The sequence below is a fragment of the Petromyzon marinus genome, chromosome 11 (assembly GCF_048934315.1).
Source record: "Petromyzon marinus isolate PM22_M1 ecotype Great Lakes invasive population chromosome 11, UKy_Petmar_22M1.pri1.0, whole genome shotgun sequence".
Lineage (NCBI taxonomy): Eukaryota > Metazoa > Chordata > Hyperoartia > Petromyzontiformes > Petromyzontidae > Petromyzon > Petromyzon marinus.
The window spans coordinates 3,318,502-3,339,902 of record NC_133677.1 but is presented as its reverse complement, the minus strand read 5'-3'; the positions used below and the strand labels follow the sequence as shown (position 1 = coordinate 3,339,902).

General features: G+C 46.6%; 1 protein-coding gene across 3 annotated transcripts in view; it reads right to left on the bottom strand.

Annotated features, from left to right (window-relative positions):
* Positions 1 to 1,062: 1,062 nt before the first annotated feature.
* The window catches only part of FAM184A (family with sequence similarity 184 member A), a 53,720-nt gene continuing 33,381 nt past the window's right edge, over positions 1,063 to 21,401 (bottom strand). Inside the window, exons 4-22 of one of the 3 annotated variants that reach the window (XM_032952339.2) lie at positions 20,423 to 20,805; positions 19,738 to 19,888; positions 19,469 to 19,604; positions 19,059 to 19,195; positions 18,148 to 18,354; positions 16,479 to 16,598; positions 15,676 to 15,837; positions 14,218 to 14,339; positions 13,454 to 13,604; positions 12,686 to 12,727; positions 12,129 to 12,341; positions 11,637 to 11,790; positions 10,870 to 10,997; positions 9,396 to 9,580; positions 9,054 to 9,200; positions 8,145 to 8,262; positions 7,917 to 8,021; positions 7,230 to 7,492; positions 1,063 to 6,684 (exon numbers count right to left, since the gene is read on the bottom strand). In XM_032952339.2, coding sequence (XP_032808230.2) covers positions 6,618 to 6,684; positions 7,230 to 7,492; positions 7,917 to 8,021; positions 8,145 to 8,262; positions 9,054 to 9,200; positions 9,396 to 9,580; positions 10,870 to 10,997; positions 11,637 to 11,790; positions 12,129 to 12,341; positions 12,686 to 12,727; positions 13,454 to 13,604; positions 14,218 to 14,339; positions 15,676 to 15,837; positions 16,479 to 16,598; positions 18,148 to 18,354; positions 19,059 to 19,195; positions 19,469 to 19,604; positions 19,738 to 19,888; positions 20,423 to 20,805 — 2,991 coding nt within the window. In that variant the 3' untranslated portion in view covers positions 1,063 to 6,617. The remainder of the gene's footprint in view (positions 6,685 to 7,229; positions 7,493 to 7,916; positions 8,022 to 8,144; positions 8,263 to 9,053; positions 9,201 to 9,395; positions 9,581 to 10,869; positions 10,998 to 11,636; positions 11,791 to 12,128; positions 12,342 to 12,685; positions 12,728 to 13,453; positions 13,605 to 14,217; positions 14,340 to 15,675; positions 15,838 to 16,478; positions 16,599 to 18,147; positions 18,355 to 19,058; positions 19,196 to 19,468; positions 19,605 to 19,737; positions 19,889 to 20,422; positions 20,806 to 21,401) is intronic. The other 2 variants (XM_032952338.2, XM_032952340.2) reach the window with 2 other exon arrangements.

The window sequence follows — 21,401 nt, the reverse complement described above, 5'->3', positions numbered from 1 at the left end:
ATGAGAAATACAAATAATAATGAAAATAATAAAATGAAAATAACGAACAGTAACTAACAGTCTGCATCAGCAGCAGACCCAAGGCTTTCCCACCTGATGACGGACGCTTGTGTTGCGCCCGAAACGTCGTGATTTAATTTAGTTATTTTCATTTTATTCTTTTTATTTTTCATCTACGTGACTTTACCGAAAGAACCAAAGAGTATGGACCCTTGCAGTCACGAAAACTTAAACTCTAGACTACACACCACTAATAATAGGTTTTTCCCCTTTTATCTGGCAACAAAACAAGTGTTAAGTTAAACAATAAAATAAAATATTTTATTGTTTCCCTTCTACGTGACTTTACCGAAAGAACCAAGAATATGAATCCCTGCAGTCACGAAAGCTTGAAATCAAAATTTAAGGTGTTAACACCAAACCGAAAACTTGTACAAGGAATCATGTCTGCATTAACCACAATACTTGTGGTAAAAATGCAAACAAAAAACATACTCTGATAGTATATGCACTGTCTTTGAAACTGATTGGTCCACACACACCACTATTTTACACTGTAAACCCTTACGGTTTACCCCGTATTATTTTACAGGGAAATTTAGTTTTCATGTCCATACGGCAGACAGACTTTTCAATACGGGCAACAAAAACATATATTTGTGTTTCTCCTTTGTGATGAGACTTTGTAGGATGAACGTTGAGATTTATAAGGGCCACGGGGTGACCAATAAGGTCTGAATGGATCTAATAAGGTAGGGCACTAATAAGGGGTTGACAGGTATTGTATATTACAGTCCTGCATTTCCTCTTTAAACTCAGGCAAGTTTAGACATTATCTGGGTTATTAGTATTAATCTGTATGTATATTCTATTGAGTTCAGTACCAAACAATCGTTCAACGTTTTCTTTTTGCCCGAGTTTACAGCACAGTTATACATGCAAAGAAATTTTCAGGTTCCTTTATATACGGTAATTCTATCTGGGGAGACATAGACGAGTTTGGACTAACAGAGCAGTCGAATTTGATGTAATAACATTACTTGATTCCCCACACCAAAAACATTCACGAAAACAATTTGATTTTATTGACATCCAAACATACCATGCCGGGTAATTTTCTACACAGAACAATATATACAAAGTGTGCACTTATTCATTGAATACACGTGTCCACTTGTAGCAACGAGATAGTATATACATCGCATTTATCATCTTAGAATTGAGCAAAAATATTCAATTAATAACACAATAGATCAGTGGTGTCCAATACACCAAATACAATGATCCCCCGTATAGCCTGTAACAGACTGTTCGGGCAAGTGCTGTTAGTGGCACGGCACACGAGGGGGTTGGTGGCCAGCACCACGCCCGGCCGCCTTTGTCTCCCCAGTGGCGATGCTTACACCACAGCACACCAGGTACTCATTTGGGGTTGAGTCGACCTAGGGGAGAACCAGGACCGGTTCAGATAATCGATTCACCAGGAAGCTATGGTCAACAATTACAATGACAAAAAACATTTTCAGTAAACGAGGAAAGCTACTTTATGCGATCGTTAAACATTTAGCTTTACGCAACATTCCAACCGCTCATTAACTAGAATTTTCTATATTAACTTAACATTTAGCCAACAATACAACACACGAAAATGCATTCTAGCATTAACTCTAGATTTATGTTACTTAAGCTGAATGTGTGATTTTTTTTGGTACTTTTAACAACGGATGGTTATAGATTATAATTCAAATATCCGAGGTCCGCGTGCGTCTCAACCTTCAGCACACCACGTGACTCTGACCTGCGAGTCACGTGCCCGCCTGCAAGGAAAATATTGTCGCCCATGTGGCCAAAGCCACTAAACAATTTTTTTTTATTTTACCAGGTAAGACCCACGCCGCTATTAAATGCCGATGTTATTGTTCTAATTTGATCTTGAGATCAACAAACAAATCTTCTTGCGATCCAGGTGTGGACGAGGAGTGAAGTATTGGCCACTACTGCAACAGACCAACCGGTGACCAGACGATTTTCAGTTTTCCCCATTCATAACATGGTCAATCTCAAATTGCATATCCCCAGACCTGTATATAAACATCAGTTCACGTGTTGTATCGTGTATGCCATATGAGGCAAATAAATGTATTGTTTATATGTTACCATGACAGCCTCACTGATTCTCAACTCTTTTTCATGAGTTTAGCATTGGGATGCTTTGCCAACTCCTCCTCAATGAGCACAGTGTTTTTCACAAAGGGTTCGTGGAGTCGGTGGCGAAGTAGAGCTGGATGTTGACGGTCGACGTAAAGAACTGAAAATTATTTTGCCAAGCGGGAGGATATGTATTGAGAGCAAAGGGAGCCAAGGATGGATCCTTGTGGAAAAGCACAGCACTGGGGTTTCAAAGGAACGCGGTTCTTGTGACAGCCAAACCAGACAAGTACAGTGAGGGAAAAAAGTATTTGATCTCCTGCTGATTTTGTACGTTTGCCCACTGACAAAGAAATTATCAGTCTATAATTTTAATGGTAGGTTTATTTGAACAGTGAGAGACAGAATAACAACAAAATCCAGAAAAACGCATGTCAAAATGTTATAAATTGATTTGCATTTTAATGAGGGAAGTAAGTATTTGACCCCCTCTCAATCAGAAAGATTTATGGCTCCCAGGTGTCTTTTATAAAAGGCACCTGTCTACAGAAGCAATCAATCAGATTCCAAACTCTCCACCATGGCCAAGACCAAAGAGCTCTCCAAGGATGTCAGGGACAAGATTGTAGACGTACACAAGGCTGGAATGGGCTACAAGACCATTTCCAAGCAGCTTGGTGAGAAGGTGACAACATCTTCTTTGGTTCTTTCGGTAAAGTCACGTAGAATGAGAATAAAATAATAAATTGATAAAATAAAATAACACAATAAAATTCTCACGACGTTTTTTTGTTATTTTATTTTATCAATTTATTTTATTCTCATTTTACGTGACTTTACCGAAAGAACCAAAGAAGATGAATCCTTGCAGTCACGAAAGCTTTAAATCGAAAGGTGACAACAGTTGGTGCGATTATTCGCAAATGGAAGAAACACAAAATAACTGTCAATCTCCCTCGGCCTGTGGCTCCATGCAAGATCTCACCTCGTGGAGTTGCAATGATCAAGAGAAAGGTGAGGAATCAGCCCAGAACTACACGGGAGGATCTTGTCAATGATCTCAAGGCAGCGGGGACCATAGTCACCAAGAAAACAATTTGTAACACACTACGCCGTGAAGGACTGAAATCCTGCAGCGCCTGCAAGGTCCCCCTGCTCAAGAAAGCACATATACATGTCCGTCTGAAGTTTGCCAATGAACATCTGAATGATTCAGAGGATAACTGGGTGAAAGTGTTGTGGTCAGATGAGACCAAAATGGAGCTCTTTGGCATCAACTTACTCGCCGTGTTTGGACGAGGAGGAATGCTGCCTATGACCCCAAGAACACCATCCCCACCGTCAAACATGGAGGTGGAAACATTATGCTTTGGGGGTGTTTTTCTGCTAAGGGGACAGGACAACTTCACCGCATCAAAGGGACGATGGACGGGGCCATGTACCGTCAAATCTTGGGTGAGAACCTCCTTCCCTCAGCCAGGGCATTGAAAATGGGTCGTGGATGGGTATTCCAGCATGACAATGACCCAAAACACACGGCCAAGGCAACAAAGGAGTGGCTCAAGAAGAGGCACATTAAGGTCCTGGAGTGGCCTAGCCAGTCTCCAGACCTTAATCCCATAGAAAATCTGTGGAGGGAGCTGAAGATTCGAGTTGCCAAACGTCAGCATCGAAACCTTAATGACTTGGAGAAGATCTGCAAAGAGGAGTGGGACAAAATCCCTCCTGAGATGTGTGCAAACCTGGTGGCCAACTACAAGAAACGTCTGACCTCTGTGATTGCCAACAAGGGTTTTGCCAAGTACTAAGTCATGGTTTGCAGAGGGGTCAAATACTTATTTCCCTCATTAAAATGCAAATCAATTTATAACATTTTTGACATGCGTTTTTATGGATTTTTTTGTTATTCTGTCTCTCTGTTCAAATAAACCTACCATTAAAATTTTAGAATGATAATTTCTTTGTCAGTGGGCAAACGTACAAAATCAGCAGGGGATCAAATACTTTTTCCCTCACTGTATGTTTGCTACACCGACAGTACACGTGGTTATGGAGGTACACTGCGTACAGGCCTGTTTACAACATCGCTTTCCTGTTGATCTTTTTCATGCATTGACATTAAATTTCATAGTCAGTAGACTTGGCAGTAGCACGCTTGTTTTCTCTTCATACAAAGCATCAAATGCAACAAGAAATATTTGCTATGGCATTCAATTAAGAGCACCCACCTAATAATGTGCAAACGTCAAGCATTTAAATTCCTACCACTGCATAGTTATCCTTCTATAGTAGTTCACAGCAAAACATAATTTCGAACATTCTATTTTAAGGAAATATTAAATGTCAGCTGTACAAAACATTGAAGGTATAGCATCAAAATCAAACAGTCTAGTAACTTCAGTTAAGTGTACCGTAGTGTGTATACTATATTGGAAATACACTGATGTCAGATACCCATCTCCATGTGGATCACCTAACGTCGATGCAGAGGACCAGCTTACATCTATGAGTTGTGCTGAATTCAAACTAGGAAAATACATGACTTAAGGCATCAGCAGGGCTAAATTTCTCACGGAATATTATATTACAGCATTATGTACATTTTTTTCTCACTGAATATTGTCTGGGTCGTTAGTAGACTGGAGTGGTTACGTGATAGGCTAGTAGTCATGGTCACAGAGAAGTATGCTGGATGCATATGCAGAATCATCTCCTGGATCGCTGACCCAGACATACCTGGCTGAAATTAATCCCTGGACATCATACAATACACAATGACATCTGCATGTGTACATGCACCAAATATTACAGTGTGTTTTTATAAATATAAGTATTTTGTATGCATTATTGTTGTTTCAAGTGGTTAGATTAAACACACATACATTACAATGATCGACGAAGCAATAATACTGTCTGGCAACGAATAAAGTCCTTTAAGGTTTTCAATACAGCATTATGTAAAACATTTTAAACATACACGTCCTGTAACAATACTAGTTCTATTCACTTGAGCGTAACACTGCACATATTATCAAAATGACAATTTTATTATATTAACACATTTTTCAACGCATCTTTAGTTTTTTTTACACTATTTACAGCCCCCGATGAACACTGTTGTAGTTCATGCTTGGGGATTAAACCACGTAGAAAAAAGTGGAAAATCCCTGCTGATGCTGGGCGGCAGCTGGTGGGAGCACTGTTCAGAAGGAGAAATAACGTGTAAACCACTCCTCGCGCTGCGGGTCACATCCAACCTCCAGAGCGGCCTCATCCGGGATGGAGCTAAAAACGAAAGGGGAGTAAAGACAGACCACGTGTATGCACCAACACAGCACGTTCCGGTTAAAAACAATATATATATTTTTTAAACATAGCTTTGTAGCATGTTAGCATGACGACGGTATAGTGTTACACACCACGACTTGATTAATCGATATTAACTTGTGCAATGAGTAGAAGACCGAGCAAGAGTTAAAATGAATTGTCACCTTAAAACCAATATGAGGGGGAAAAAAAACACCAGCCACACCTTGCAAGCTGTTCATGCCCTTGCAGTTTATTGAAAAAGCAATTATCAAACCACATGCATTAACAAACTCCCAAACAGGCACTTTTGCATACCATAGTAGAGTGTAATGTGTTTTGGGGTAGTCAAATAATTTTTTGTTTTAAAAAACCCAACCCAAAAAGAGGTGAATAGGTTTAGAGCTAGCTAACGTTTGTGCAAAGTTACAACATTCAATACAGTAGCATATCAAAATCATTCAGATAGTTAAAATAATAATTTACAAGCTTCATACTCTGTTAATTTATGAAGCAATAAAAGGTGAATGAGCTTAGACAATGTAATTCACATAATGCGAATCACAGTAAAACATCATTTTGATGTTTAAACATGCACATGCACACTCAGGCATGAAAGCAAATAAAATATTTGTAGTGCTTCCTCTTTTGGCAGAAACTTAAGGGGGTGGTTCTAAGATAACACGGCTTAACCTTGACCCGTTCACATGTACCTTTTATTGGGTCATTGAAACCCCCAATGGAAGACATGCTAAAAAAATACGTGACTTGCAAAAGTGTCTTTCATTTGAACGAACACTTATAGTCAAATGCTTGTAACTGTTCCAGAGTTTGACTAAATTTGATGAGCAAAGCAAGTGCTTGTTAAAATAACAAAAAACTCAACTGCCCTGTAAAGGGAAAAACACACTTTAAAGGTGACATTTCAAACAATGACCCTTCTTGAAGAAGGGCCATTGCCAAAAACGTTATTTTTTTCCCACTTTAAGGCAGTTTTGTTGACGAATATCTCGAGTTTTTTGTTTCTTATTTGTGCTTGTCCATCACTGCCAATGCGGTTTCACAAAACATATAATAGTGCTTGTTATGGAGGCTGGGAGCCCAGGTTAATGGTGTGCAGGGCACACGTGCAAGCTCGTCTTCACAACGGACAAAGCGCAGGGTCAGGATGCAGGGGAATTCGGCTCAGCCTCCCAGCACACGGGCAGCGCTGGGGGCACCGCCCGGAATCTAGGGAGGGGGGGAAGGGCAGGGGGTAACGTGGTGGGTTTTGAGGCAGGGGAAGGCAAAGGCAGTTAACAGCAGAGCAATGCATGCATGCAGTCCGGCTCGTGGAGGGACCAACTTTTAATATAAAGGTTAACATATCCCACCACCACACACATAGAGCAGCAGCTAGTTTATTCCATCATCGCACTTTTGCATTCAACACAAGGCCTTTGTATCTTAAATATGGCCACAAAAAACACCGCAGGCGATACATCTGCACCAGAAGAGCTGGAGACAGAGATTCAAAGAAGGCCAGGTAAACACGTGCTTATCCTCTCCCTTTCATTTCCTCTAGTTCCTTACATCCTTTCAATCCAGTAGCGTAGCTATTGAATGTGCAGGCTGTACAACTGCACCGGGGCCCACGAGCCGCAGTGGCCCAAGTGCCGGGCTACGAAGAGGGCAAAAATTAGACAGGGGGCCGCCAATCTCATTCTCTGCATCGGGGCCCATGCCCCATCCACGCTATGCCGCTGCATCAATCTGTCTCATTCTGGGGCACTTACCTGAGCGACTTCTTGTGGTCGCCCGATACCATGGCTGCGGGCGGAGGGAGCGGGCGCGCAAGCGGGAACGCTCGCTCGTGCGTGGGCAGGCTGGGGATGGGGCTGAGCCGGCTCGGCCCATTGGAGAAGGCTGTCGGCAGCATGCTACCGCCGCCCTGGTTGACGGCGTTGCCTGCCGCCAAGCTGGAGTGCGCTGCCTCCAGCTGGCTCAGGTTTGGCGCGCTCGTGAACCGGTTGGGCAGCTTCTCCGAGCCCTTCTTTTGCTGTACGACGACACGCGAATGCCGCCACTCACACAGCCGGCCTCCTCCACGCAACAACGATGCCCCCCCCCCTCACAGCTTTGAACTTTCTTGAGTGTCATATTAAACATGTTACATTTTTTCACGTGTTATCATAAGCCAAAGGGATTTTGTTCATTCAACCTACTTTTCGAAATCAAATGTTTGATAAATGTAAAAGATTTGCAGAGAACAGGCAATGCATTTCCAGTCACTTAAAAAAATGATGTGGAAGAATGATGGTAAAAGCTGTGAAAGGCATTTAATAAATACAGTTCTACTGTTCCCTGTGTCACTAAGTACATTAAAGTGATTCATTTTATGAGCAACTTTGAGCCATGAGCACATGTATTGACTCCTTAAAATCCGAATAACCGAGTAGCACAGGAAAATGTCAAGAAGTTACCTTCATGAGAGGATTGATAACCCCAACAGTCGGGTTAGCATTGAACATCTTGTTGAAGTTCGTTTCCCGGTTCACCAGCTCCAGCTGGTAAAACTTCTTCTCCTCCTGTGGAAGTTCAACATTGCTGGGGTCGATAACATGCAGGGATGAAGGACAGATGGTTTATATATTTTTCATATGCATATATAACTGTGAAAATTACCACAGGAGATAGACACACAAACGCACCACAAGTTTTTTGATCAGCAGCTCACGGTCGGACAGAGATGCCCGCAGCTCCGAGATGATCGTCAGGTCCTCGGGACGAGGTTCCCTCCGCTCATACCGCTCCTGTGCCTCCTCGATCCTGTGCACGCACAAGCACTTAACGTCCCCTTCTTCGAAGCCAAACGTTTAATTTATGCACTGCGTGAGGCTCGGCTGCTTGGATTTTCCTTCTCCAAATACTTCTTGTCCGTGTTTATCTCGCTGAGTCCGGCTCACATATCTATATCACCCTCAGTCTCCTCTACTCCTGTGCCCAACACTGGTGGCATATGCAGAGCCTTTTTGATTCCATCTGCTTTGTGTCTTCTCAACGTATGCCCAAGCCATTAATCCATTGAAATAGAATCTTACACTCCACGAATCATGTAACGAATCATACACATGAGACCAGATGATTTGAAATCATATATATTTGTGCCACTTTAGATTCTACTGACTGATATAACCGTAGATTTTAGAAAGGCAAACTAAATAAATTATATTTTGATGCCAATTCCCTGAATTGTAGAAGGGACAGAATGTGACATGCCCATAAATAACCCTTTAAAATAAAATTATGCTACAATAGCTCGTGTTAAAAAAAAATATATATTCAGGATTGCATCAAGTTTATAATCAGCATCAGGATTTAACATAATCTTTCAAAGGTCGTAACGCACTTCTGCACAGTGTGTGGCTCACAGATCCCTTTGTATTAAGCAATACAAACAAGCGCGCCTTCCTGTATATCCACATATCACAGCTATTCACACGTACTGCATGACATTTGACAAAAGATATTAACACCTCCCCCCCCCCCCCGCCAAAAAACTCTACAGTCTTAACATTCAGGTGTGTTTGTGGAGGAGCGAGCACCAAGTAGGCACTCACGCGATCTCTAATACAGAAATCTTGTCTTTGAGCAGCTCCTGGGCTTGGTTGAAGTCTCCCAGCATGCTTTGCTTGTTGCGCAGGTGCTCCGCATTCAACCGGTTCATCTCCATCTCCAGCCTCCTGCCAGACTCCTGCTCTTGTACCCTGATTTAGTGAGTGATTAAAGCACCTTATAGGAAAATGATTAATCACTATCATAAGCCATCATCAATCCATTGCTGATTGAAGACCTCCAGAAGAAGTTGCCATTTCTCAAGGTTCTGGCTACGTACGGTGTGAAAGAAGTTCTCCATGCATATACATGACATAAAATAAGGTGTAGAACCGTGCGACTCTCACCTGATCTGCTGGTTAGTTTCACTCCTGATCTTCAGCACCTCCTGCCCCTTGAGCTCCAGCTCCCTGGAAATGCTGGCAATGTCACCCCGCAGCCGAGCCACCTCAGCCTCCAGCTGAGCCAACAACCGCTCCTGCTTTTGCCCCTCATCCCGCAGCCTCTCGGCCAGGCGTGCACGCTCCTCCTCCTGGGCGAGACAGTCCATGCGTCAGGAGCCAGACCATGCTACACGTCGATATTCATGTAAAATTCTTACAATTCTTGTCACTTTCCCTACTTAATTGTGCCATCAATGTCATGGAATGAGACGTAGTATCAATTCAAATTTCCCGCAGAGCAATGCGACCCTTTTTATTAGAGAACGGCCCACAGAAGCGGATATCACAGACTAACCTCCAAGATCCCTTCAAATTACCTTCCCACCCACTTTGCCAAAAGGAGTATTATTAGTTGAACGACAGTCAAACCGATATATTTAATTCTCAGAGCTGAAATGTAGCCAAATTAATTGCAGATACAAATGTGATGTCATGGCATGTTATTCTTATTAAGTCACCGTGACCAAACTAACAGCATACTAAGTGCATTCGTAGCCAACCGTGCTAATTGGAGGTGCAGCGGAAGAACAGCACACTAAACACAAAAAGCAGTTAAAAATAAATTTGTTTTCAGTCAAGCATCAACTCACAACGTTTGGAACCCCAACTTGAACCCAGTCGTACCAGCGCAGCACTCTGACCCATGAGCCACCTAGCCACCTTCACATTCATTCAAACGTATCGATGTATGCAGAGAGATTTACATTAGATTCACACTAATAGTATAATATATAAGATCAGCAAGGGTATGACGCGTCCATTGCTCTGACCAACCCAATGTGCTCTCTAGTGCGATAGGATTGTTTATCTGAACATGGAGCTGGGAATGGTGGGGCCATTTATCATGGAGCTGTAACACGTCTAAACGCACACACGACTTAATCCCAGTAGTTACATTAACAATAACTGTGAAACATCTAGAAACTCAGTGCATCATCATCAGCCATGATCAATCCACTGCTGGATGAAGGCTTCTACAAGCAGCTGCCACCTCTTGACAATCCTGCGATGCAAAAATTCATCGTGCACCTGTATGGATGTATGTATGTTAAACTTCTTTCGCACCGTACATAGCCAACCGTGCTAATCGGGGGTGCGGGCAAAGGTGTTAGATGGATTGTTCTATCGCACGGCCATGAGTTAGCGATGGCTTAGGGAAGCCTTCATCCAGCAGTTAATTGATGGCTGAAAAGCAGTAGAAACCCGCACGTGAACTGTTTTCAGCATTCCACCTCCTTGGTGGACGTGCACTCGAACGCGTTCCATTCCTTGGCTGCCACTCCCTCATTATGCATAACCACAGACGATCATGCACATGGCACGCAAAACAGATGTGGTGCAGCCCACGGAGAGAGAGAGGTAGAGGGCAGAGGCTGACCTTTAGGCGGGCAGCTGTCCGCGCTTGCTCAAGCTCGAGACGGATGGCCGCCAGCTGCTGCTGGTGCGCACTTCCCGCCCGCTCCATGCTGGCCACGTGCTGCTGGGACAGCTCCACGCGCAGCGCCTCTATAGGGGGCGCAAGCACCCGATGGCGATGTTCACACGGAAGAAGCAGGGCACGTTACGTGTGTAAAGTATTTAGCTGGGCCAGTTGGCGCACACCTGCAATCCAGCGCTTTGGAGGTAATAATTTGTATGCTCTGAGAAGAAGAGTCATTGCCCGAAAACGTCGCCTGTTACATATTTTCTTTTCTTTTAACGGTGTAAGTATACGCTTGTCTGCAGAAGCAGGAGAAATAAATATATTGAGAGGGCCATGTGCAGCGCTCTGCCACGAGGTGGTGCCTGTGAACTATGTGGCATTGCCTGGAGCGTAAAGGCTGGGAAGAGGAGGATATTGTGGAACAGGTCACATGACCATCATTATAGACCACATCATTGCACAAAACCACAGTGTAATCTCTAATAAATATGTACAAATGCTTTGTGTAGGTGCTCAATAGATTGTGACATAGCTACGGATTGGGAAGTCCTTCGTCTAAGTAGAAAATCCTACGTGTTCAAATGATCATGGATGCTGATGATGACTGCCTCTTATTTACGGAGAAGTAAAGTCTGCTTGTATGGGGTATGTCTGTGTATATATATGTGTGGATGGACGTGTGTGCACATGAGCTGCACAAATCGCACATCCGCGCCGCGTACCCAGCTCCCTCTGTTTCTTCTCCCGCCAGCGCTCCCGCTCCGCGCTGAGCTCGCCGTGGGTGCGATCGAGCAGGGTTGCCACTGCAGTGCCATGCTCTATCCGCAGTGCCGCCAGGGCCTCCTCGCGCTGCCGACCCAGACGCTCCTCCAGCTCCTGAAGCGGACCGTTGTCACGCACGAGGGATGCACCTCGTTCCACGTTCATGCACGCGTCGCGGTAAACAGACCGATCAGTAGCTTAGCCGTTAAGTGTGCAGGCGGTGCTTGTGCACCGGGGGCCTATGGGACAAAGAGGCCCAGGAGCCAGGCTATGAAAAGTGAAAAATATTCGATTGGGTGGGCAGGCGGGGGGTGCATTTAATGCCTTGCACCAGGGGCCCATACCCAACCATGCTACACCTTGGATTTCCAGGTGGCAACCACTGTGCAACATTCCAACGCAGGATGCGCACCCGTGCCAATAAACTGGTTTTACGCAGGGACGAGACTCACGGAATTTTTGCGCAATCTCTGGGCCTCCGCGGCCTGCGCGGCTGCCCGGTGTCTCTCCTCGATGGCGGCCACACGCTCCTCGTAGTCGCGCTGGGCGTCAGCAAGGTGCTCGCGTGTGCGTTCCCTCTCCAGGCCGTACTGCGCCTGCAGGCGCTGCAGCGAGTCCTGCGACTGCGTCAGCTGCAGCTCCAGGTTCTGCTTGAGCAGTGAGATCTGTCGGAAGTAATGAGCCATGTTGCGCACGTGAATGTCGGTCCCGGGTTGCTCACCTTACGGGGCCGATGGGAAATTCGCAAACGATCGAACGGGTGGACCAAAACATTCGTAATGAATGTAAGTAAAACCCATCGCTAATAATAGTAGCACAAACAAGAACAAATACTTGAACGGCACGCTTGAAGTGCAAATAAACATATCATATGCAATGCATGCAATTGTAGGCACATCAAATCCATGAGTGCGAATTAACCTGCTTTGTACAATGTATGGTCATGCAGGCTTGCTCATGATGCATTGCCCATGCACATGCCTCTCCCATGCCCACCGCCCTCACTTACGTTGGCAATCGCCTTCTGCAAGCTTTCCCCTAGAGATTTTCTCTATGCATCAGAAGGAAAACATGTCACTGCTTTGCACTATTGTCAGCAACAACAAAAAAAACAATTAAACACAATTTTACTTTGTTCAACCAGGACTATATTTATTTGAAATTGATGCATACCTGTATTTTGTTAAAACGTTATCAGCTATCGATATCACCAGTTCGGCCCTCACTTCTCAAATTGGGATGTTTCTCATTCGAAGTATACAGCAGTGAAAGGGGAGGAAATCAGTCCAAAATGACTTGCTGAAATATTGAAAAACCATCTCAAAGCAGGTGTAATAAAAATAGGCAAGAAAATACTGAATGCTGTTATCCATCGCGGGCATTTATAATTCCCGCATCCTATATGTATGTATGTATGTTGAACTTCTTTCGCACCATACGTAGCCAACTGTGCTATTTGGAGGTACGGGGAAAGGACAACAACACTGAACACAAAAAGCAGTTCTGAAGAAATTAGTTTTCAATCTAGATTTAAAAGTGCATATCCAAAGGAAGAGCGTTCCAGACGGCTGCAAAAGCACAATTACCTTCATGTGAATATAATAACAATCGCACACCTATAAGAACACCCCGATAGCTATGAAACTACCCACCTGCATGCTGAAATTATTCTATTGTACGTCCCACCATAGTTAGATAACCAAACTAAGCCTGACTGGCTCATTTTTAGGCATGTGGCGTGAGCGGTGTTTCCTCGGGCAAGTCGCCCGTTCGTCACCTGGTCAAGAAGGTCCTGGATCTTGCGCTGCCAGCCGTCGCGCGTGGCCGCCAGCTCCTGGTCCTTGACCTGGCTCAGCTGCTCCAGCGCCGTGCGCTTGCTCTGAGCGTGCTGCGCCTCCAGCTCCTCGCGCAGCCGCTCGCACTTGGACCTGGAGGCACGGGCACAACGCGGCAGCGCCAATCGCAAGGGGTGCCGCGTTGGCGAGATGTTATCCGCCTCGCCCGACGCATCTAGATTTGGAGTTTGCATGTCCTCCCCGTGGTCATGGTGATTTTTCTCCGGATCCTCTGATTTTTCCTTCAATGTTTAGAATCAATGGGCGTTCAGAGTATTTTGCTACTGCTACAAATTTCCACGTGATAAGCCACTTTTCTTGAGCTATCATTTGTGGCCAGGTCACTTGTCTGAAAAAAGGCTATGTAGCTCAGTGGGCCTTACCTGGTAAAAGAATAATAGTTGATAGTTGATAGACAATGCTTTGGCCGTGTTGCCGACTTTGGGATAAATAATAATATACTTTAATTTTATATAGCGTCATTCACATCAACAGCATCCCACAACACTGTACATTAATTATACACACACACACATACTGAGCAAATGAAAACCCTACTACTACCAAGAAAAATCTAAAATAAATCAACATACGTCTAATTAAAACACTGCCAAAGACAAACACATGTTGGAGAGTGTTACGTAATCGATGTATGCGGATACTTTTTTTCAAATTTGTTAAATATGCATCAGACCTGTATTCTTACCTCAAAGTCGCCTCCCATTTTTGCTCCAAGTCCCGAGTCACCTGCTCCAGCTTGATTTTCCTGTCCTCCTGTAGTGTGGAGACCTTAGTCTGATGCTCCTGCTTCTGCTCATCAATCTTTTTCTGCACATACACAAAAACACAAATTGGAATTTAGCCAAGAGTTGGTTGGGTATTACAGAAGACTAATGCACAGCACTATGCCAGAACTTATAAGTGCCTGTATTCAAGAAAACCATACTGCAAAGGGCAACACATTCCTGCGGAGGGAGCTGGTAGGAACGTTGGGTTGCTCGGTAAATGGCCAGGGTCAACGGCGGCACCACGTGGTGTATTCTGCAAATATGCCCGACTGTGAGGGCGGGCACAAGCCGGCGTGAGTAGGTTAAACGTTGAGTTGAATAAGGGCACCACGGGGTGACCAGCCTCTCCCCACCCAACCCCTCCCCACCCAGCCCCACCCCACCCAGCCCCTCCCCACCCAGCCCCACCTCTCCCACCCCCCACCCAGCCCCACCCTCCCCACCCAGCCCCTCCCCACCCTCCCCACCCAGCCCCTCCCCACCCTCCCCACCTAGCCCCTCCCCACCCAGCCCCTCCTTCCCCACCCAGCCCCTCCCCACCCTCCCCTCCCCACCCAGCCCCTCTCCACCCAGCCCCTCCCCACCCAGCCCCACCTTCCCCACCAAGCCCCTCTCCACCCTCCCCACCTAGCCCCTCCTTCCCCACCCAGCCCCTCCCCACCCTCCCCTCCCCTCCCCACCCAGCCCCTCTCTACCCTCCCCTCTCCACCCAGCCCCTCCCCACCCTCCCCTCCCCTTCCCACCCAGCCCCTCCCCACCCTCCCCTCTCCACCCAGCCCCACCCCTCCCATTTTTGGATGCACGACGGACGGACACAATAATCCCCTGTGGGCTGGTGTAACCAGGAGGTTCCTTCCTATCAGTATAACAATTTCATAAGAGATCAATTGAAATGACTTCCAAGGTATTTTGTGGTGTCATCAACTAAGATCATTCCTGTGAAAACGTAAATATTTAATTCCCTGAGAAAATTTGATGACGTGCTGACCGAAGGAGTTAATCAGAATTTAACGATTGACCCAAACTGTCCTTTGTCAATCTACTGTTGGATGAAGGCCTTCCCACAATGTGTTGGTCATGGGGAGTGGTTTACGGACTTCACCATCCTGTTCAGTGCAGGCTGGTGAAGGACATGGTGGAGGCAGGACCGTTTCCGATATCACTCGTCACTGATGTTAGCTGTGGCTGGTACTCAAACTCAGGTTGCCGGATTCATAGCACAATGCATTAATCAGTGCACAACCGCTCCATCCCACATGCCTATTAATTACAGCGCAATTCGCGTTAACGTTTTGAAAAATAAACAAGGCTAGAAAGCAACCCCGTCTTCGCGTGGCGGGAGAGGAGAGGCGGAGAGGTCGAGGGTCACTTGACACCTGGAGGGTGGCGGCCGTGGCTCGTGAGTTGTGCAGCTCCGTGCGAGCGGCGTCCAGCTCGCGCTGCAGCTTCTCAGCGGTGTCGCGTAGCCCGGCGATGTGGGACGTGGCTGAGCCCAGGCCCTGCTCGCCGGAGCGCACCAGTTCCTCCAGCCGTGACACCTGCTCCCAAACAAACATGGGGGTGGGGGGGAATCGGGGAGTCGAGGGGTCGGAGGTCAGCGGGAAGGGGGTGGTGCCCGGGGGTACCACGGCCATGTTTAGCTCACACTTGCTTCCGATGCCGACACCACTAAGAAACGTCAGCAAGATCACAGCGTAAAATAAAAAAAATAAATGGGCCTGCACTAGACATGAGTGGCACAGTTTGCAGACTTACCAGCCGTACAAATTTAAGAGGTAGGATGCAAATATTGTTACACTTCCACAGCATTCCGATTTTCAAAGCTAAATCATACCACTTTATACATTTTTTGAATACAGAATTTTCTTTGATGCAATTTTTGCTTTGCTATTGCTGTCCTCTGAAGTATTTAACAATCAGCATCCTGCCGCTGAAATTGGGAGGGTTGACAAGTCTAAGGTTGGCATATGACAAGAGACATGAAGTGAGTAATAAAGATAACTCTCGTCTTCCTCGGATTGCTGAACATTGTGAAGACTTGGGCAGGTGTCCTGATCAAGATCCTTCATCTATTAATATATACCATGCAACATAACTCATAAGTAGAAGCTTCCATTAGTTTGTATTATTAAATAGATACTTAATTTGTTTTCAAACCATTGTTGAGCACCGTACTAACCTCCTGGTTGGCAGACTGCAGTTTAGCAGTGAGCTGCTCGTGCACGCTGTTCTGCTCCTGAAGTTGGGCTCTCTCTGTGTCCAGCTGCTGCCTGAGCTGATCCATCTTCTCCTCCAATTCCTCCACAGGCATGGAAACACACACATATACACCCACATACCTCATTGAGCCCTGGCAACTTCGTGTGGCCTGGCAGATAAAAAAAAAAATCTGATGATCAGATTCCTCTTATAAAGTTAGGGTGCTACTTAAACGCTGGTGCTCGCGTAACATCACATATCCCACTTCCTCTGAGTGTTATTTCACCTATGGGCAGTTTCATGTTACTGCAGTGAACCGTGTGGACCTTGTTGTGATAGCCCCTCGTATGCATTGGGTTTTCTCTGGGTATTTTGGTTTATTTCCAAATGTAAAAAGAAAAACACTTTCATAGAATGTGACTTAACACCCTATTGCAGGATCCTGCTGGAATATAGTATTGATGCCCAGCGAGGCTTTCCCAAATAAATTAATATAACTGTTTTATGCAAATAAAGTCGCATGTGGTTTTAACGCCCTGGACCATTACCTTGGTAGTTATGAACTGTGAGTGCAGTGTGTTGGTATCTATACCACAGTGGCTCTTTCAATGGAAGAGGCAAGAGGGTTAAATTTGTATCCTGTTTTGAGACTGTGGCAGTCAAATAACATGTTCTAAAACCGGAGCACAGCAGTAGGCACTTAGTGCAACACACAGCGTTGCCGTGTGAGGACAGGTGACTTTGTTGGGTAGGTGACATCTGTGGGACACCACACGAGTGAGGTAATCCAGGGTAACATTCAACAATGCAGCTCAGAAATACACACGGGCGACCCAGTGTTGATTAAATAAAATTAAATGCCTCTGACCGAAACAAACCTTACATAACAATTCTATTGTGTTCTCGTCGCATGAACTTAACAATACATGTAAACAAATCGAACACGTAATTGTAACTTAAAAGAATGTGGAAAACTTTTAAAAGCTACTCTGGGAAGGTCACAGCGTGGAGGGGATGGTGATGTTACTCTCGGCTAGACATAGTGGCGCACTCCTGTGACCCAGTGCTTTGGAGGCATGTGCTTTGAAGAAGGGCAATTGCCTGAAATGTCACCGATTATATATATTTTTTTATTTTAAGACACCATTGTTGACAACTATGTTGAGTATTTTTGTTGTGTTTGCTTGTGCATCACTGCCTACACATTATCACCATATAATTTGTTTAAATTTTGTAAGCAAGGGTTGATGGTTGACGAGCTGGCCAGCATGTGGCAGTACAGCAAGATGGCATCGTGAAGCTGTCTGTGTGGGCATAACAGCGTTCTTGCCCTTTTGTGCAATTAATTCAGCTCACGTACGATTAAATACAATTAGATTAACTCCTATATCGCAGACCTGTGAATGATGCATGCATGTATGTTGAACATCTCTCGCACCGTACTTAGCCAACCACGTTAATCGGAGGTGCGGAGCAACGGGAAAGAAAAAAACAAAGGAGATGGGGACAGCTTCAAGAGGCCTTCATCCAGCGGTGGGTTAACCACGACTGACGATGATGATGATGACAATGATAAAGGCGATGAAGTGCCTTTAGATGTCTGCTGTAATGTCGCATCGGCCAGGCGGAGCGACGGTCGGCAAGCTCACCTGTCGCAGGGCACGCGTAGCGCCCTCCGCGGCACAGTGCGCCTCCTCGGCGAGCTGCCGGTGCCGTAGCGCGGCGGCGTCCGTGTCGGCGCGGTGCCGCTCCTCCAGGGCGCGCCGCTCCTCCGCCGCGGCCTCACGTGCGCGCGCCAGCTCCCGCTCGTGCCGCTCGCTCAGCAGACGCTTTTCGCTCTCCAGCGAATGCAACGTCTGAACGCCCATCGGTGGTGGGAGAAACAATGCACGGATGGGGGTAGCGAATTGGCACTGTCGGTCGGATACATTTTCTTGTGCCCTTGCATCATTCAAACAAAGTCAGTTTTTTTTTATTGTTTGAAGGTAATATTCCAGCTTATGAATACCTGTAAATGTGGAGGGTGCTGGAATTTCATGGAAGGTTAGTGTATGCCTTCTACAAACACAGTGGAAGGTGGACGCTCCAGTTGGCATAACCAGGTATTCGTTGCCTACGCAATTATTTATGATGATGAAAGTGTAAGCAATTTTGAAGTTTGGAATCGAATGTAATGAGAAAGCATAGTAGTGTGCAAGATGGGAGGCTGTAGACATGCATTGCAGTGGCACCCAAAGGTGCTAAAAAAGTATAATTTTTACTCTGGAACAACTACCAGATCTAGCAAAAAAAAAGAAATTATGGAGTGGTGGCATCAACAGCATTTCCGTGATTATGTTTTTACTTCTCTAATGGCCTGCTATTCTCATGACCCAATTGGTTCGTGTACTTCCATGATACTAAGTAATTCACCAAAATAAAATTGTACAGCTGCTTTCTAAGCTGGCTCACGTGATGATACACATAAACACTCAAACCTAACGATTGGCCTATCACTGGAAAACAATGCGGCGGTGCCGTGCATGCATCTTGTGGCCGTAAGAGCCTAAAAGGGCCCCACCGTCTCATGCTGCTTTAGAACTGTCCGCTCGCCCTCGGCCTGGCTCAGCTTCTCACGCAGACGGGACGCTTGCTCCACCAGGTCCCGTATGTTCGCATGGTCGGCCATCTGCGAGGCCTCCAGAGAGCCAATCCGCTCTGCCCATGGGAGCACACCGATTCACAAGAAACAGAAATATGGTCGCACTTGACCATAACCCAAAAAAATACGATTGCAAACACATGGGTGAAGGAATACCCGAGGTCCGTGACTTACAGTTTAAACGAAAGCTTGTTTTCACAATTCTGCTTCATGCTGGACTACAGGTTAAAGGCAAATATCTAATTATCATTTTGAAATTTTCCAAAAGGCTGCAGGTTGCATGAGGCTTTGCGCCAGGCGAGTGTAATGTTGGTGTGGTGGCCACTCACTGGCTCTGCTGAGCAGCTGAGCGGCCTGGTCCTGTAGCTGGTCTCGGACAGTGGCTAACTCCCTCTGGGTGTCAGCGAGCCGGGCCTGAGAGGAGGATGCTTCCTGCCGGGCTTCTGCCAGGCGTCTCTCCGCATCCTAAATAAATGGCACAGGGAACGCAGGCCAGGTGCGTTGCCATGTGTTTGTGGATGGCAAATACCACGGCATTGGTAAATATCATGGGCGCGAAGATCCCACGTGGCGCGCCTAATGAAGACCCCTCGTGTACCTGTTTGCCCTCGTGTGCGAGCCCGAGGTCCCTGTGCAGCTGCTCCCCCTGCTCTCTGAAGGTGGCGACTTGTGCTTGGTTCAGCTGAAGCTCGGCCCGCTGCTTTTCCATGAAGCCCCGCAGAGAGACCTCCCGTGCCTCCCAGCCACGCCTGCAAGCAATGAGCGGCGTGAAACGGAATGCCTGTGAGCCAGCACTTTTGGACGCAAAGGCGCGTGATTTTACGCAGATTTATCGCAAACCCGGTGTGTTGCGGAGTGTCAAGGAGACAGCAGTACAGCAAGCAACAGCAATTGACACATCATCACAGGCCTATTAGTTAACACATGTACAAAACTAGGCCGCTTGTTAGCAGGGTTGTGTGTCCCTTTGGGGGAGCGTTGCGCTACGAACACGGCGACCCGAGTTAGATCAACGTTCACGTCCAACACCAGTGACGAATATCTGAACTAGTTCTGGGCCTCCCTTGGGTAGAATCGGCTTCAAATGAGTTCCTCGTGCAATGTGTAAACATCCCCACTGGGGAGACAGAGGTGGCCGGGCGTGATAGTGGCCTCCCACCCCCTCATGTGCCGTGCTCGCTAACAGCACTTGCGCCCCAACGGTCTGTTAAGGCTATAGGGGGGGATTGTTGTCTTTTGTCTTTGTGTCCCTTGGAACGATCGGCACGGCACAAGTCGCTCACTGCAGCTCATCCGCGTGGGCCTGGAACTCCTGGCGCAGCCGCTGCTCGTGCTCCTCCCACTCGGCAAGCCGGCTCTCGTGCTTGGCGCCGCGCAGCTCCTGCAGCTGCTGCTCGTAGCCGGCACGCACTTCGGCCTCGCCCGCCTCTCGCTCGCCCTCCAGACGCCGCACCTCGGACGCCAGTCGCTCCGTCTCCCCGCGCAGACGTTCCCCCTCGGCCCGTAGCCGCTCGGCCTCTGCGTGCTCGCGCTCGGCCCGCGCGTGCGACTCGGCGGCCATCTGGCTGTGCTCGGCGTCGCGGCCCTGCTCCAGTTCCTGCAGCGCGCGGTCGTGGGAGGCCCGCGCCTCCGCCAGGGCTGCCTCTTTCTCCTCCTCCAGCCGTTTCTGGGGGTCGCACAGCAGCAATGAAGCTTGAGGGAGTGGGGAGGGGGGCGGCTAGGACAGTGTGCAGGGTTGTGAGTGCGGAGTTCAATTGTACCATCATTATCAGCCATCAACAATTCACTGGTGGATGAAGGCTTTCCTCAACCATCACCAACTCATGGCCCTGCGATATCACAATCCATCCAGCAACTGCACACGAGCTACGATACATTGTTGTCCTTCCCCCGCACCTCTGATTAGCACGGATGGCTACGTATGGCGCAAAAGTAAAAAATACATACATTTAAAATGAGGATATATTTATTCATATATTTATATATGTACATAGTTTAAAGATTGTTATTATACACCTAGTGTCACAAGGCAATGGGATATTTTTCGCAGGGTCCCATGATACAGTGATAGTAGGAGTGAATGGTCACTATCCTAAATCAAAATCCTGCATTCACTACAGACCTTAAAGAAGTGGAGTGTCGAACAAAACCATTCTTGAATCGATTCCCAAACCTGAATAGTTGTAACTCATCGTTCAATCGTGGAGATGGTTAACTCTTTCCCGTTCCGAGACTCCTGCAAGTTGCAGGGTGGGTCCCGTT